Here is a 17,408-nt window from a genome sequence, read left to right on the forward strand (position 1 = left end):
ACACTTATAGCAGACAAAATAGACTTTAAATCAAAAACTATAACAAGAGACAAAGAAGATCATTATAAAATGATAAAGGTATCAATTCATCAAGAAAATAGAACAATCATAAATATAGATGGACCAAACATTGGAGCACATACATATATTAAGAAAATAGTAACATCTGAAAGGAGAAATAGACAACAATACATTAGAAGCAGGGGACTTCAGTACCCCACTTTCAACATTGGAGGGACCAGCCAGATAGAAAATCCATTAGGAAACACTGGTTTTGAACTATACTTTAGACCAACTGGACCTAACAGACATATACAGAACATTCCATCTAAAAGCTGCAGAATACACATTCTTCTCAAGCACACATGGAACATTCTACAGGATAGAGCATACGTTAGGTCACAAAACAAGTCTCAGGAAATTTAAAAAGGCTGAAATTATACAAAGTATCTTTCCATACCACAATGATAGGAAACTAGAAATCAATAACAGGAAGAAAACAGGAAAATTCACAAATATGTGGAAATTAACACACTCTTGAACCAATGGGTTAAAGAAGAAATCAAAAGAGAAGTCAAAAAGTTTCTTGAAACAAATGAAAATAGAAACACAACATACCAAAACTTATTGGATACAGCAAAATCAGTACTAAGAGGGAACTTTATTTAGTGATAAACTCGTACATTAGGAAAAAGAAAGAGCTCAAATAAACAACCTAACTTTATACCTCAAGGAACTAGAAAAAGAACAAACTTAGCCCAAAGTTAGCATAAGGAAGGAATTAAAGATGACAGCAGATAAATGAAATAAAGACCAGGAAAACAATAAAAAAGATCAATGCAACTAAGAGTTGGTTTTTTGAAAAGATAAACAAATTTGACAAACCTTTAGCTGAACTAAGGAAAAAGGAGAGATAACTCCAAGAAATAAAATCAGAAATCAAAGAGGAGACATTACAACTGATGACACACAAATATAAAAGTTCATAAGAGACAACTATGAACAATTATATGCCAACAAATTGGATAACCTAGGCAAAGTGTATAAATTCCTAGAAACATACAACCTACTAAAACTGAATCATGAAGAAATAGAAAATATGAACAGACAAATAATGAGTAAGGAGATTGATCAGTAATCAGAAACATTCCAAAAAAAGAAAAGCCCCAGCCCAGAGGGTTTTATTGGTGAATTCTACCAAACATTTAAAGATTTAACACCAATCCTCAAACTCTTTCAAAAAATTGAAGAGGAGGAAACACTCCTAAACTCATTTTATGAGGCCAACGTTACCTTAATATCAAAGCCAGATAAGGACTCTACGTGAAAAGATAACTGCAAAACAATACCTCTGATGAATATAGATGTAAAAATTCTTCACAAAATATTAGCAAACCAAATTCCACAGCACATTAAAAGGATCATACACAATGATCAAGTGGGATTTATCACTGGGATGCAAGAATGGTTCAATGTATGCAAATTAATAAGTGTTATACACCACATGAACAGAATGAAAGGTAAAAATCATATGATCATCTCAATAGATGCAGAAAAAGCATTTGACAAAATTCAGTATACTTCCATGACAGAAACTCTCAATAAATTGGGTATAGAAGAAATGTACCTCAACAAAATAAAGGCCACATATATGTCGAGCCTGCAGCTAACATCACACTCAACAGGGGAAGGGTGAAAACTTTTCCTCTAAGTTCAGGAAGAAGACAAGGATGCCCACTGTCATCACCACTCCTATTCAACATAGTACTGGAAGTTCTAGCCAAAGCATTTAGGCAAGACAAAGAAATAAAAGGCATCCAAATCTGAAAGCAAGAAGTAAAATTGTCTCTGTTTGCACATGATATGATCTTATACATAGAAAATCATAAGGCTCCATGAAAGTACTGTTAGAACTAATATATGAATTTCGTAAAGTTGCAGGATACAAATCAACATAGAAAATCAGTTACATTCATATATGTTAGCAATGAACTATCTGAAAAAGAAATAGAGAAAACAATCTCATATACAGTAGCATCAAAAACAATAAAATGCTTATGAACAAATTTAACCAAAGAGGTGAAAGATCTCTACTCTATAAACTACAAGATCTCGATGAAAGAAATCGAAGAAGACACAAAAAAATGGAAAGGTATCCTGTGTTCATGGATTGAAAGAATTAATCTTGTTAAAATGTACATAGTACTCAAAGCATTCTGTATATTCAATGCAATCCTCACCAAAATTCCAATGGCATTTTTCATAGAAATAGAAGAAACAATCCTAAAATTCATGTAGAACTTCAAAAGACCCCAAATAGTCAAAGCAATCCTGAGAAAGAAGAATAAAGCTGGACACATCACATTTCTTGATTCCAAACTATATTATAAAGTTACAGTAATCAAAACATTATAGTACTGGCATAAAAACAGACACATAGACCAATGGAACAGACTCCAGAACCCAGAAATAAACCATGCATGTATCATCAACTAATATTTGACAAGGGAGCCAAGAATATTAAATGGAGAGAGGACAGTCTCTTTAATAAATAGTGCTGGGAAAACCAGATATGCACATGCAAAAGAATGGACCCCTATCTTACAACATACACAAAAATTAACTCATAACAGATTAAACACTTGAAACTGTAAAACTCCTAGAAGAAAACAGGGAAAAATCTCCTTGACATGGGTCTTGGCAATGAGTTTTTGGATATGACACCAAAAGCACAAGCAACAAAAGCAAAAATAAATCAGTGGAACTACAACAAACTAAAAGCTTTTGCATAGCAAAAGAAACAATCAACAAAATGAAAAGTCAACCTAAGGAATGGAAGAAAATATCTTCAAACCTTTTATCTGATAAGGGGTTAATATCCAAAATTTAAGGAACTTATAAAACCCAATAGCCAAAAACCAAACAATCCAATTAAAAATGGGCAGAGGACCTGAATAGACATTTTTCCAAAGAAGACATACAAATGACCAAGAGGTTCATGAAAAGATGCTCAACATTACAAATCATCAGGGAAATGCAAATCAAATCACAAAGAGATATCACCTCACCTGTTAGAATGGCTATCATCAAAAAACAAGAGATCATAAGTGTTGGTAAGGATCTGGACAAAAGGGAACCCTACGCACCGTTGGTGGGAATATAAATTGGTACAGCCACTGTGGAAAACAGTACAGAGGTCCCTCACAAAATTAAAAATAGACCTACCACATGATCCAGTGATCCCACTTCTGTCTATATATCTGAAGGAAATGAAATCACTATCTCAAAGAGATATCTGCACCTGCATGTTCACTGCAGCATTACTCACAATAGGCAAGAAATGGAAACAACCTAAATGTCCAGCATTCGATGAATGGATAAAGAAGACGTGGTATAAATATCAATGGAATATTATTCAGCCATAAAAAGAAGGAAATCCTGCCATTTGCAACAACATGGATGGAACTTGAGGGCATTATGCTAAGTGAAATAAGTCAGACAAAAAAAGATAAATACTGCCTGATCTCACTTACATATGGAATCTAAAAAAACTGAACTCATAGAAACAGAGAGTAGAATAGTGGTTGCTAAGGCCTAGGGGTTGGAGAAAATGATGAGATGTTGTTCAAATCGTACAAACTTACAATTGTTTAAATACAATTGTATTTACAGTTGGAAAATAAATATTGTAATTTTTTACAATTGTAAAATCAATAAATTCTGGGGATCTAATGTATACCATGGTGACTATAGTTAGCAACACTGAATTATATACTTGAAAGTTGATAAGATGGTAAATCTTAAATGTTCTCAGCACACACACACAAAATGATTATGTGAATTGATGGAAGTGTTAACTGACCTTACTGCGGTAATCATTTCACAATATATACTTGTATCAAATCATCATGTTGTATATGTTAAACACACTATGTTTTATATATATATATAAAGAACCAGCAATTCCACTCCTAGGTATATACCAAAGGAAATTAAAACATGTCCACAAAAATATTTGTACATGGATGTTCATCACATTATTCATAGCAGCCAAAACATAGGAACAATCCAAATGTCCATCAACTGATGAATGGATTAAATAAAATGTGACATAGCCATAAAATGGAACATTATTTGGCAATAAAAAGGAATGAAGTACTAATATATGCTACAACATGAATAAGCCTCAGAAACATTAGGCTAAATTAAACAGGCCAGATACCAAAAACCAGATATTATATGATGCCATTTATAGGAAATGCCTATAAAAGGCAAATCCATAGAGACAGAAAGTAGATTAGTGGTTGCCTATGCCTGGGGGCAGGAATGGGGAGTGCCTTCAAATCGATAAGACCTTTCTTTTTGGGGTGACAGAAATGTTCAAAAATTAGATTTTGGTGATGGTTTAACAACTATGTAAATAAACTAACAACCATGGGATTGTATGCTTAAAACAGCTGAATTACATGGTTTGTAAATCATGTCAAAAAGGTATTTTTAAAATGAGGCAAAGAGTTGCTGGAGAGGCAGGCACAGCATATAAGGAAACTTTTCTTTTAAGATGGAAGGGATTTATGTGGATGATATAGGTAGGATAAGGGGGAAGAAACTAGAGGAGAGAGAGAGCAAAATAATACAACAGAGAAGAATAATAAGGCTGGCAAGTCGTAGACAACATAAAGCAGAATAAGATCAAGAATTAATTTGGAGAAGGAGAGGCATGGACAGGAATAAGGACTTCCTTCTGAGGCAAAATGTGGAGATGAGCTTGTTGTAGATTGAAAAGAAAAAGGGAAGAAAAGTGAGAGTGTTCATATTTGATGGCCTGTGATTTTCTGGGTCAGGTAGAAGGCAAAGTAACAAGTTCGAGTGATGAATTTGGTAACTTCAGGAGAGCAGTGACATTTCGGAACTAGACAACAAATGTGAAGAATAAAAAAGAAAGCTGATTATATGAGTAAAAGGATTTTGGAGACATTAGGGCTTAGCTGAGTTTAAATAAAAAATTGTAAGGCACTTAATCATCAAGCTTATACATTTTTCTCCAGCAGCTCTGGCTTTCCATGAAATAAAAGCAGAAAAAACTGATGGGTTAACTGCCCGTAAACCTTTATTTGAACTGGTAGAGTACAGGTTCCTGCTAAAGTTGGACCTAAAAGTGCAGATTTAATCAGGTATAAAAAACGCTAATTTGATATGTTTATTACAAACTAAATGGCAAATTTCAAGATGTAATACATATCTTAGAAAAAGAATTTCAATTTAGTTAATCAGAATTAAACTTAAGTCATTGCAATTCGATTTTTAAAGCTTACTGTGCCTCTTTGAGATCTTAGAAGTGGTGCTAAGCATGGTAATGCTTCCTTATCAAATAGAGATCTCAGAAAAACCAGGACCCACTTACTGTCTTACCAAATGGGCCTATAGGAGGTAGAGAAGGAAGTCTGGACCAGTACTTTCCTAAGCAGCACATCTAAACACTCGGATGATTGCTGAATAGGCAGATTCCTGAGTCCTTTCTCACAAACACTGTGAATTACAATCTAGGGGTACAGCCCTAAAGTTCTATATTTTTAACCAGGTATAAAGGTGATGCTGATGTTAGAATGGTGAAATTTGCCCAAACTAGTAAAAATTTAAGCTGAAAATGGTGATGGTGGGAAAAAGATCCAATGATTTAAAAAAGAGGGGAGGGGGGAAATCTTTAATAGTTTTGTAGAAAGCTTAAGTTCCTGAAAAATTTTCTGGACTTTATTATTTGGTATGATTAGCTGTTCAACTTCCTAAGTAATTCAAACTCTTCCTTCAAATATATGAATAAACTGGTAATTCCGAGAAAGAGGGTTTATTTATTTAACACGTGGGAAGAACTAAAAGAGCTATAAACAGGTGTGAATTGAAACCAAGAGAATAACCAGATCTCACAGGACACGAAATCCGGCAGTAAATCTCTGTCAAAAGTCAGCGCGCTTTCTCGGCCTGAAGGAGCATAAGGTTGCACACTAAGCCCGTCTGTACCTTGTCTGACAGGACAGATTCATGCAATGTCAAACTCTAACATCAGCTCATAATGCCACAACGAACTTACAACGTGACTAATGCTGCTTTATTTGACGAAGATGGTCTCATAATGCTTCCTAAGGAGTATTTTATCCTTTAGGGTTGGTTTTATTTTACCTATAACTGCATTTTTATCTTTAACCTTCCTTCCTTCCTCCCTCCCACCGCACCCGCCCCCCCCCCGCAAAATTACAAGCTGCAAAAGTTACCCCGTCCCCTAACACACACACACACACACACAAACTTTTTGACACTGCCCTCCTAGTCCCCCAGACTCTGCAACTGCAGCAAAGCCTCCCTTGGGCCACTTTCAGACCCGGCTCTGCCCTTTCCCGCAGTCCCGAAAGTCCGGTCGGGTCCGGGCGGGGCGGGGTGGGGCAGGCCTGCTCCATTGGAGTGGGGCGGGGGTGGGGGAGCGGATGGACCGATTCTGCGTGCCTCAAAGCCGCCAGCTTTCCGATCCTGCTTCTGTTCCAGGAAGAATGTACCTACTTCACAAGCTAAGTTTTCCCTGACTTGGCGTCTGGAAGCGACCAGAAAAACTTTTCAAAACTTTGGCCAGCTTCTGTCCCCCCGACGCGTAGTTCCCGATGGTCCGCCCCGGGCAAGGCTCGGGGCGCCCCCTCCCCCTCCCCGCCTCCTGTGAGGCGCGCTGAGCCGCCGCCCCCGTGGAGGGTCTCACGGGCTGACGGGCGCGCAGCTAGTGGCCGCCGCCGCGGTAACCGTCCGCCTGCTCGGGCTCTGCCCCACGGCCTGCCCCGCCGCAGCATGGACTACCTGACCACGTTCACGGGCAAGAGCGGGCGCCTTCTGCGGGGCACGGCCAGCCGCCTGTGGGGCTTCGGGGGTGGCGGCGAGGCCCGGCAGGTGCGCTTCGAGGATTACCTGAGGGAGCCCGCCCAGGGGGACCCCGGGTGCGGGGCCCCGCCCCACCGGCCCCCGGCGCCGTCCAGCCCGGAGGGACCCGGTGAGCCCAGCCTTCCTTCGCCTCCCGCGCGGCCGACCGGACTGAGGGCGGGGGGAGGCGGCGGTCCGGGCGCCGGGTGGGGGCGCGGCGGGCGGCGGCAGGTTTGCCTGGGCCGGCGGCGGCGGGGGCCGGGGCGGCGGGAGGGCAGCACACGGCCGGCTCGGGCTCTGGGCGCGGAAGCCTTGCTGCTGACGGCGGCGCAGCCCTTCCTGCTCTGCTCTTCCTGCTTTCGGCCCCGAGATCGAGCTTTCTTGCCCCGCAAGTCTGTCAGGGGTGCGCGCCCTTCGTTTGCCCTCCCCCTGGGAGGGGACTGGTGAGCCCCTGACGCCGGTGGTTTGGGTCCTGGAATCAGTGAGGACACCGTGCCTGGCCTGTTTTGGGTTTGGCTCAATGTTTTTATTAGATACTTGCCAACTGTTGGAGTCACTTCAGCACTTGCCTAGTACTACATGGCAAGAGAAAATGCTTCACTTACGCTGCAACCGAGGTGACTTTTGTGTCCTGAGGTGACAGGACCTAGAAACTTTTTTCTCAGTTACCATTTATCCTGACTGTTATGTTTTTATTTTTTTTTAATCTTCATGGCTTTGTACTATTCTTTAAAAAGAGTCAGTCGTAGTGGCATGAGATTGATATCTTATGGACAAGCCTTGCTGAAGAACTATTAGCATACCGCATATCATAACTTGTCCAGTATCTTTGGCTTTCTCTAAAGTGGCAGACCTCCCCCTAGTCTTTTATATTTTGTCTTATTTTTGTTACTTGTAATGCGTTTTGGTGTTATGAGAGAAAATTTATGAGTCTTAGTTTAGAAAATAAAGAAAAATACAAAGAATGTAAAATCTATCCATAATCTCAAATCCTGCCATTCGTTTGAAAGCAGTGGAACAGTGAGGACATCTATTAAGCTGTGTGTATGTGATTTAAGCTTTGAAGAAACTTGAATATTAAAATCCAGTTTAGCACGGCTCCTTTTAATAAGTTTTCATACTTTACATAAAATATCTTGTCTTTAGAATTAGAACATGAAAAAGGGAGCTACTTTGTACTTTGAAGGACATTAACCAGATGCTCAGTCGTCTTAAGGGTGGGACCGGGGATGAGTGCTGGAACTTTCAAGTATTGTTAGAAAAAAGGATGTTTTTTTTAATGAGTCTTCAGTTGCCTAATTGAAAGCGGTTGATATGTGACCAGCCTCTAACAGATGGAGAATTGAGAAATATGTGGTGGAGCTTAACCAGGAAGGAATATGGTCAATATTTTAATAAATATCCCCAAACATATACATCCAACTCATTCATTCAGAAACATTTATTGAGCACACTGCCAAATCTGACACTCTCCTTCAGAGTTGCTTCAAAATACTATACAAATTCCTCTTTAATTGAAGCAACCTTATGAACCCATGGCACATTGTTTAATATTCATGGTGCCCCCAAGTCTCTGACACAAGTGAGAGAGGCTTTGTGATGTCACAGTTATGACCACAGTGAGGTGGGCAAGAACATCCTAGCGTTAACTGGCCGAAAGAATTTGTACAAGTTACTTAATCTCTTTGGGCTTATATATTCTTGTTTGTAAATGAGGTTGATTGGATGATGCCAGAGTTTCTCAATTCTAGAGCTCTTTTTTATTTGCAACAGAACTGATGAAAATGATTGGGTGGTAAGCTAAAAGATAGCATTTGGAAGTAAAAACCTAGGTCTCTGAAGTTATACCTACAGAGTTCTGAAGGCAGTTCAAGAAAGAAGTGCCCCAGCAATAATTTGATGACCCCCTGCCATTCTTAGAAGAAGTCTAGTTTCCTAGATTGACTCCTTTGAGAGATAACATGTATATATACAAGTAAAAGATAAATGGTTATTAATTTCTAGCCAGGCTTTGCTTAAAATGAGAACTCTTTTCTTTGCAGCTGCTTACCAGATGGGTTTTGACTATAGGGTTTCTCTTTGCATTTGTGTCCTTCAGAATGAATATCTGTCAGTCTGTTTGAAGGCTTTCTTCTGCCCTTTCCGCTTGTGACTAGCCTTATTTCAGAATTTTATAACAGCTGCTTAAGTTTCCTGTTGCCTGTCACCCTTCCTTCAGTTCTTTGCAATGTCCTATGTATTGTGCAGTATTTCTGTACAGACACTTCCACACTTGTAGAGTGGCTGCACTCCAGGACCCCATTTGTTGTTAGTGATCTTGCCCCTCACCATTTCATGTTCAGTAATGGTGTTGATAAAATAGTTTCACCATTAACAGATCAAGGATGAACCTCATAAAATTTTGGTCAAATGTTTCTGGTCTTACTCCTTTTATAAACAAACCACTTACCAGACTGTTAGTGTTACTGATTCCTTTATTTCTCTCCAAGGTGGCTGCTTTTACTCTTACCAGCTTTTGGTGTTCGCTGAATCCAACATTATAGTCCCCTCAGGAAATCCATAATTAGGACTTAGACACGTTAAGGAGCTTATCACACCGTTGCTGTAGTTAATAACAATTGCAAAGGAAACACCTTATAATACAATTCGTTTTCCTGCTTAAGAGTAAATTATGATTTGATTCAGACAGTATTTTTGGGCCTTGAGTATAGCTCTTGTTTGGAAGCATGACCATAATAAGCCTATAATGTGTAGCCTTTACAAGTATTTGCTGGGGGCCGGCCCCACGGCCGGGCGGTTAAGTTCACGTGCTCCGCTTTGGCGGCCCAGGGTTTTGCCGTTCGGATCCTGCACACAGACGTGGCACCACTGGTCAGGCGGTGCTGAGGTGGGGTCCCATATAGCACAACCAGAAGGGCCTACAACTAGAATATACAACTACGTTCTGGGGGGACTTGGGGAGAAAAAGCAGGAAAAAAAAAAAGATTGACAACAGTTGTTAGCTCAAGTGCCAATCTAAAAAGAAAAAGCATTTACTAGATAATATGATAATAAATAAGTGTAAATAAATGTTTAGCAAGTTTAGAGTCTCAACTTACTGTACTATAGTTTTTATCATAAACTGCCCTGTTATGTCGACTCTGTTTTCTCATTGGGTGATAGTATACTTTAAATACATCTCAGTCCTATTGAAATTTTCTTTAGTTTACTTTTAGCACTTAAAACTGATCTTTCAGGGGGAAATGGCAACAGGAATAATAGCTGCTAAGAACATTTCCTATGGGACAGGCACTAGCAAATGTTTTTATTTACTCCTAATAACAACTCTATAAGATAGGTACCATTATTATCCCATTTTTCTGATAAAGAAACTGACCCAGACAAAGAAATAAGGGATGTAGAATCCATTTGAATGCTGCCTTTATATTTATAAGAGCTATGGCCCTGTCAGATGGGGGGAAAAAAGTGAGAAGAATCAGAATTCTATCATGTATGGTGTTAAAATTAAAACAAGTTAAATTAGATAAGAGATAGGATGGATTGTCATTGAAATTTCTTTAGAATTATAAAGTTATTGAAATGACCAAAGTGAAAATGCAAAATCCAATGAAGGTGTTAGACAAGTTAGGTGTATTTTAGGTTGGAAATTGCAGATGCAAATTATTTAGAAGAGTTAGATAGTGGTTTATCTTGAAGGGAGTCTATCAGGAAAGATCAAGTGCCTCTAATTAAAAGATTTGGAGTACCAGATGTTACAGTACCTATTAAAAAAAACAACTCACAGCGTTCGTCAGTGATGGAGGAAGGTAACCCTTGATGTCCGCAGTCTTAATCTCATTTCCTAAGGTGGGAGGTAGACGGGGAGACGAATCTCTTCTTGATAAACAACCTGAGTCTGCTCTGATGGTAACTCCAAGTTTGAGTTCATAATATTGTTTCCTTAGTCCAGAGGTTCTCAAGCATGAGGTAGATTTACCTATTTTAGAATTGCTGCTCATCTTGCAGGATAGCTGAACTGAAGCCTTTTGTATTACCTGTGTTTTAGAACAAAACTGCCTCTGAGTAGTTGAGGCTACAATAAAGCGATGATTCTCAAACTTGAGTGCCTCAGAATCACCTGAAAGTCTTCTTAAAATGAAGATATTGGACCCCTCCCTCAGAGTTTCTGATTCAGTACTTCTAGTTTGGGCCCCATAATTTGCATTTCTGATAGTTTCCCAAGTAAAGCTGGTGCTGCTTTTCTGGGGACGACACTTTGAGAATCACTACTTTCCTTAGTGGGTAAGTCTTTTATCCATGGTCAGATTTGAAATAAATATAGAAATGATGAAATTTATTAAATGCTTAGCTTTGATATTTTTATATTAAGTTTAGGAATAATCAATGAATTTGATCTTTAGAATATTTGTTATATTTCAGAGAATTAGGCCCACTAGAGTACATACAAATTAGCCTTGTGAATCTAATTTAAAATGAATGCTTGTGTAATTACTTTTTGACTTGTGATTTTAAGTTCAAAGGTGAAAGTATTTGGCTAAATTTAGAAACTATTGGAATGGTTAAGAGAAATTAACATTCATGAAAGTTATTTAAAGTTTTAAATAAACTTTATTGTAGGGGCCAGCCTGGTTGCACAGTGATTAAGTTTGTGTGGCCCAGTGTTCACAGGTTCAGATCCCGGGCACGGACATACACACCACTCATCAAGCCATGCTGTGGTGGCATCCCACAGACAAAATAGAAGAAGATTGGCACAGATGTTAGCTCAGGGCCAGTATTCCTCACACACACACACAAATCCCTTTATTGTAATGTACTTCCTAGAGTTAAGCTCTTAGAATTGTTTACTTGTTAGCAGCAATTAAAGTGTTTAAAATAGAAATTAGTAAATTTATAAATGAAGTTTAGTGTATGTTAGAGAATTTACCCAAGATTATAAATAGGATTATTTAAGGATATTTAGTTTCTGTGTGAGTTGATCAACTGTCAACAGCACCTTAAAAAGTGTGTTAAAATTTACCAGATTTATAACTAGAATTCACTTTATAGTTGAAGGCTTAAAGGAAAACTTGGTTTTTGTGTTTGTGCTTCAATAAATCAAACATTAATTAAAAAGTAAGGTAACTGCAAATAATTATTTCCTGTGTAAAAAGGCTCCCTTCATGGCCACCAGCAAACTTACATTAAGAGACTCTTGATACATTTTGTTGAATGAATAAAGGATACTAGTATCCAAAAGGGGCATGGTTTAAGGTCAAATTCACGTATTAGAGAAAGGCCAAAAATTTGCTTTTGTTTTCTGTCAATCAGTGAAAAAAGGGAAATGTGATCAGACATTAATTACAGTATTCCTAAAATAAAGATAAACCTGTTGCTTAGGCAGGAAGGAGAAACACAATTATTCCTGACAGTGAGAAAAAAAGAAAAAATTCTCATGGAATTGTAATATAGCTAAAAGTATCCTCACCATCATTATAGTAAATACAGATTCTAATTTCAAAAACCTGTTTTTTAAACACCATTCTTTAATGCAGCTTAATGGTGTAACAACAAAATTCAAGTTAGTAAAAGCAGTTCTGTGCACAGCCAAAGCAGTTAATCCAAATAGGCAGTTATCTCGTGTTATGTCTTAACTGAGGGGTAGGTGCTAGTTTATAAACTATATATTTTAGGTCATATAGTCAAGACTCTAGATTTTAAATTTATTAGAGCAGAGCTACTCAATATAATTTTCTGCAATGATGGAGTTGTTCTATATTTGTGTTATCTAGTGTGGTAGCCACTAGGCAAATGTGACTAATAGGCACTTGGAATGTGACTAGTGAGGGATTGATTTGAGGAATTTGGATTCTAGATTCTATATCTGCATTGTCCAGTATGGTAGCACCTAAGCATTAATTTAAATTAATTTGTCTAAATTAATTTAAGTGAAATTAAAAATTCAGTTTTCGGTCTCACTGCTCACATTTCAAGTACTCAAAAGCCACAAGGCTAGTGGCTACCATATTAGACAATGCAGATATAAAATATCTCTATTATCACAAAAAGTTTCATTGGACAGCATTGTTCTAGAGCAATGGGTCTCATCACCACTGACTGAACATTAGAATTCCTTGGGTAGATTTTTAAAAATTCTGATGGCAAAGCCCCACTCTAAGCATCGGATCTCTAAGATCTGACAATAATCAAAAAGTAGATCATAAATCAAAATCTTTTTTTTTTTTTAAAGATTGGCCCCTAGGCTACCAACTGTTGCCAATCTTCTTTTTTTCTTAAGGATTGAGACCTGGGCTAACAACTGTTGCCAATCTTTTTTTTTTTTTTTCTTCTTCTGCTTTAATCTCCCCAACCCCCCCATACACAGTTGTATATCTTAGTTGCAGGTCCTTCTAGTTGTGGGATGTGGGACGCCGCCTCAACGTGGCCTGATGAGCCGTGCCATGTCCACGCCCAGGATCCGAACCCTGGGCCACCACAGCAGAGCATGCGAACTTAACCACTCGGCCGCGGAGCCGACCCCCAAAATCTTTAAGTTCACCCAGTTTTAAGTTTCTCTGGTGATTCTAATGTGTAGGTAGGGTTAAAAACCACTATTTTCCTTAATAATGTTTCTCTCAATCAAATTGCTGAGTCTTGATGAGTTTAGCAGGGTTTTTTTTTTTTACCTTCACAAATGCTTTGGGCATGCACCTGTTTTATGATTTAGGTTAGGAAAAGAGATGCATGTTTAAATTGTATGCCAACCTCTGGATAGGATTGAGACCTTAAGAAAACTGAGCTGATGATGAAAAGTTCTTGAAAAGAAGGCGTGTTTACATGCTTGAGAGAGGAATGCTGAAGGTAGAATCTTGGTATATTTGCTTACAGTCTTTTATAAGAATTTTTTTTCTTTTTTTGGTAAAACTGATGCATGCTAACTATGAAGTCATACATTGCAAAAATTTAAGTTTAAAAGCCACCTCCAATCCAACCATCCAGAGACATCATTAATATTAGGGTAGGCATTATTGTCAAGATCTAGTCTATCTATCTATCTATGTATATACACATATAGAGTGATGCATGGATGGTTAGAAGGAAAGAGTGACTGAAAGATATTTGTTTGCCATATGAAAGTATTTCCCTAAAAGGTGTGTCTAAAGCAGATTCTGAAAAAATATTAAGAGGTTCGTATTATCATTACATTCTTGCTTCAGGTTTAGGTGAGGTATATTTAACTCTTTGAGATGACATTATCAGTTTCATCTCCCATAGCCTCCCCACCTTCTAATGTTTACTCATTATATTGTTTTTACCTTTCCCATATTTGTAACATTCACATTTTTTCAACTACATTTTAATAACTTTTATTCAGTATTCCCCGCTAGTCCTTTTGACATGTCCTCCTCATACCTGGAGTTTTTATTTAGATACAGCTGGCATAATTTCAGTCTTATGGGCATTGAATAATGTTTCAGGAAAGAAGTCTTAAGCAAGCTAGAGTTCCTTGTTTACCTAGTATGTAGGTGATTTGCTTTTTATGCATGAACTCCTGCAGAATCCTTCGTTTATTTTCCAATCACTGTAATTTAACCAGGGAGCAGAAATGAGAATGACCAGATTTGTGTGCACACATATGTGTATGTGTAATACACTTTTAGGAATTAACATCTTCCCTCTATGCTCCATGTTGATGGAGCAGCCACTATATAGAATAGCCCTGGTCTTGAGATAGAGGGAAAAGAGGGCTCATAAGTACAATGTTGAGTCTTAACACTTCTACCTGGAAGACTCATCAGTTCTGTTCATGTTTCATTGGGCAAGGCAAGTCACATGGCCATGTCTGACATCAATGGGATAGTACAGATTATTTTATATTCCTCCCCAGGGAGGAATACAGGACACTTAGTAATGTAGTCTGTTACAGTGATTACTTTAGAAAACAATTATATTGATTTGACAGAGATTTAAAAATTGCTAGTGTTACTGTCATGAGTAGGGAGTTATATATGGAAGAATTTCTTCTGTTGGTTATTCAGTCTGCAAGTTTGATCCTTTTAAAAGCTCTAGTTGCTTCTCAAATTTATTGTACATGCAAATCAGTCATGAATCAGTAGTTCTGGAGTGAAGCCTGAAATTCTGCATTCGCAATAAGCTCCCAGGTGATGCCAATGCTACTGGTCCTTGGAACACACATTCAAGTAGCAAGGCTCTATAAAACTTTATATCAGGGACCATTTTAATTAGAAGCGGGCCACCAAAAATTTCCTTGGCCAGCTAGAGGAAAGAGGCACTACAGGGGAACAAGTAATGGATAGGAGACCAGTGGGAGTGTAAGGTGTTACCAGATAAAGGGAAAGATGATCATTGAGAAGGGATTAGTTGGATGCTTCACAAAGATCAAATAAAATAAAATTGAAAAAGCCCATCAAATTTGCCACTTAGTTTATTCTCTTTTGCCAAGGCAGGTTTAGTGATCTGGGAAGAGAAGCCATTGCAGTGCATTGTGGAATCAGTAGGAGGTAGTGGAGTAAAGACGGTGAAAGTAGACTCTTATTTCCAAAAGTTCAACTGTCAAAAGAAGTAGAAACACAGGGGGATATCTAGAGGAGGGTGCTTACAAAGTTGAAGAAAAATTGGGGGATTTTTTGGTTTGATTATGGATAAGGAGTCTATAGCAAGTGAAAGGTTGAAAATATAGGCATTTTTTCCTATACTACCTACTGTCGAGGATATGAGTTAATTAGAAAAGCTATTATCAGCATGTCTTTTTAGTTTAGATGCTTTTAAAGTTTTAAAATCTATATTATTGTGTTTGAAAATATTGACTTCCAGCTCAGTGTTTTTAGATCATGAAACTTATCAGTAGCTGCTACCAAAATTATAATATCCACTTATAACATGGGTCTTTTAATATATTAAAACTAGATGTCATACTGTTTTCATTTTTGATTTCCAGGCTTGCTTTCTTCCTCCAGTTTGCCTTTCATTCTATTACCAAAATGATCTTTAATTTAAAGTTCTGATACTGCTTTGTCAAGTCTCTGCTTAAATATTTTTTAGGACTTCTGAGTCTGGTAATAGCAAGCTAGATAATTGGAAATATCCTGAGAACAATTTAAAAAGCTGGTCCAAAACAAAACAATTAATTCTATTGAGGCTATCAGAAAGCTAACTGATATGACTAGATTAGGATCTGAGTGAGGACAGAGGCCCAAGGAAGAGCAGCTCCAATTTGGGATTGCTTTTTCCCTGGGGTGAGTGTTGATTCCAGAAGCAGGAACTGAGAGATTAAGAGGTGCTTTTGACAACTGTGGATAAAAGGGGACAGGGACAGAGTACAAGACCCACCACAGGGCAGGGGTGAACTCTTCTCACTTAGGACCCCAAAATGCTCTACCTTAGAGTACAGAAAAACAAGTAGCTAGGCTCTTGTGGGATGATAGCTCAGCTTCAAATCATCATTCCTATAACTTCATTAACAAGATCTGGCATTGTTAGTGTTCTCAGGTGTTTGCAGAAGCAAACATTAATCCTTTCTGGAGAAAACAGCTTTTTCTATGAGTCAAATTCTGTCTACAGACAATTTTGCAAATTTAGTATCCAACACACAAAACATAATTAGGCAAATGACAAGACATCAGAAACAACAGAGAATATAAACAGATCCACAGGAACTCTGGATGTCATAGTTATCAGATTTAAAATAGATGTGTTGAGAATTTTGTAGAAAGGTAAGATAAAAAAGAAAAATGGGTATTCTAGAACTGATAAATGTAATCCTCCAAATTAGGGGCTTTCTGGATGTATTTTACAGCAAATTAGCCACCACAGAAAAGAGAATTAGTGAGTTGAAAGATAGGTCAGAAGAAAATATCCCAAATAGAGAAGGACAAAAGAATGGAAAATATAGGAGAGGGTAAGCTTACAAGATATAATAAGGAGTTCTAATGTATGTATATTTGAGTCCCCAAAGGAGAGAAGAGTGAGAATGGGGCAGAATTTAATGAGAGAATGACTGAAAACTTCAAAACTGAGGAAATACTTTAATTCACAGATTCAAGCATCCCTACAAACTCCTAGTAGAATCAATATAGATCCCACCAAAGATGAAAAATCTTAAAAAGGATCAGAACAAATATTCAATGAGGTAGCAATAAGATTGACAGTTGATTTCCCAACAGAAACAGTGGAAACTAAAAGGCAGGGGAAAATACCTGCCAACCCAGAATTCTGTTCCCTGTGAAATTACCCAGAGATGCCATAAAAATGGTAAATATGAGGGTAAAACTAAATGAATATTTACTGTCTTGAAAAATGTCTTATACTGTTTTTTAGATATATATATGTAATTAAAGTATCTAATAACAATTGTGTATAAATCTTGGAAGTGTTAAACGTCCTTGCATTGTCCAGGAAGAGGATAAAAGTGCTAGTTAAATATTAGATTGTGGTAAGTCAGTAATTCAGGCTGTAATTTCTTGGACGATTGCTAACAGAATCTTTAAAGAATGTATAATTTCCAAATTAAT

General features: G+C 37.8%; 1 protein-coding gene across 13 annotated transcripts in view; it reads left to right on the forward strand.

The window, feature by feature from the left end:
• Positions 1-17,408, forward strand: part of OXR1 (oxidation resistance 1) — a 458,899-nt gene that overhangs the window by 370,848 nt on the left and 70,643 nt on the right. For 2 of the 13 annotated variants that reach the window (XM_044780815.2, XM_044780817.2), the window contains exon 1: positions 6,470-7,027. The exons of 9 other annotated variants lie outside the window; for them this stretch is intronic. In XM_044780815.2, coding sequence (XP_044636750.1) covers positions 6,829-7,027 — 199 coding nt within the window. In that variant the 5' untranslated portion in view covers positions 6,470-6,828. Of the gene's footprint in view, positions 1-6,453; positions 7,028-17,408 lie in introns of those variants that run through there. 2 more of the 13 variants (XM_070481476.1, XM_044780822.2) reach the window with 2 other exon arrangements.

The sequence above is a fragment of the Equus asinus genome, chromosome 12 (genome assembly GCF_041296235.1).
Source record: "Equus asinus isolate D_3611 breed Donkey chromosome 12, EquAss-T2T_v2, whole genome shotgun sequence".
In the NCBI taxonomy this organism is placed as follows: Eukaryota; Metazoa; Chordata; class Mammalia; order Perissodactyla; family Equidae; genus Equus; species Equus asinus.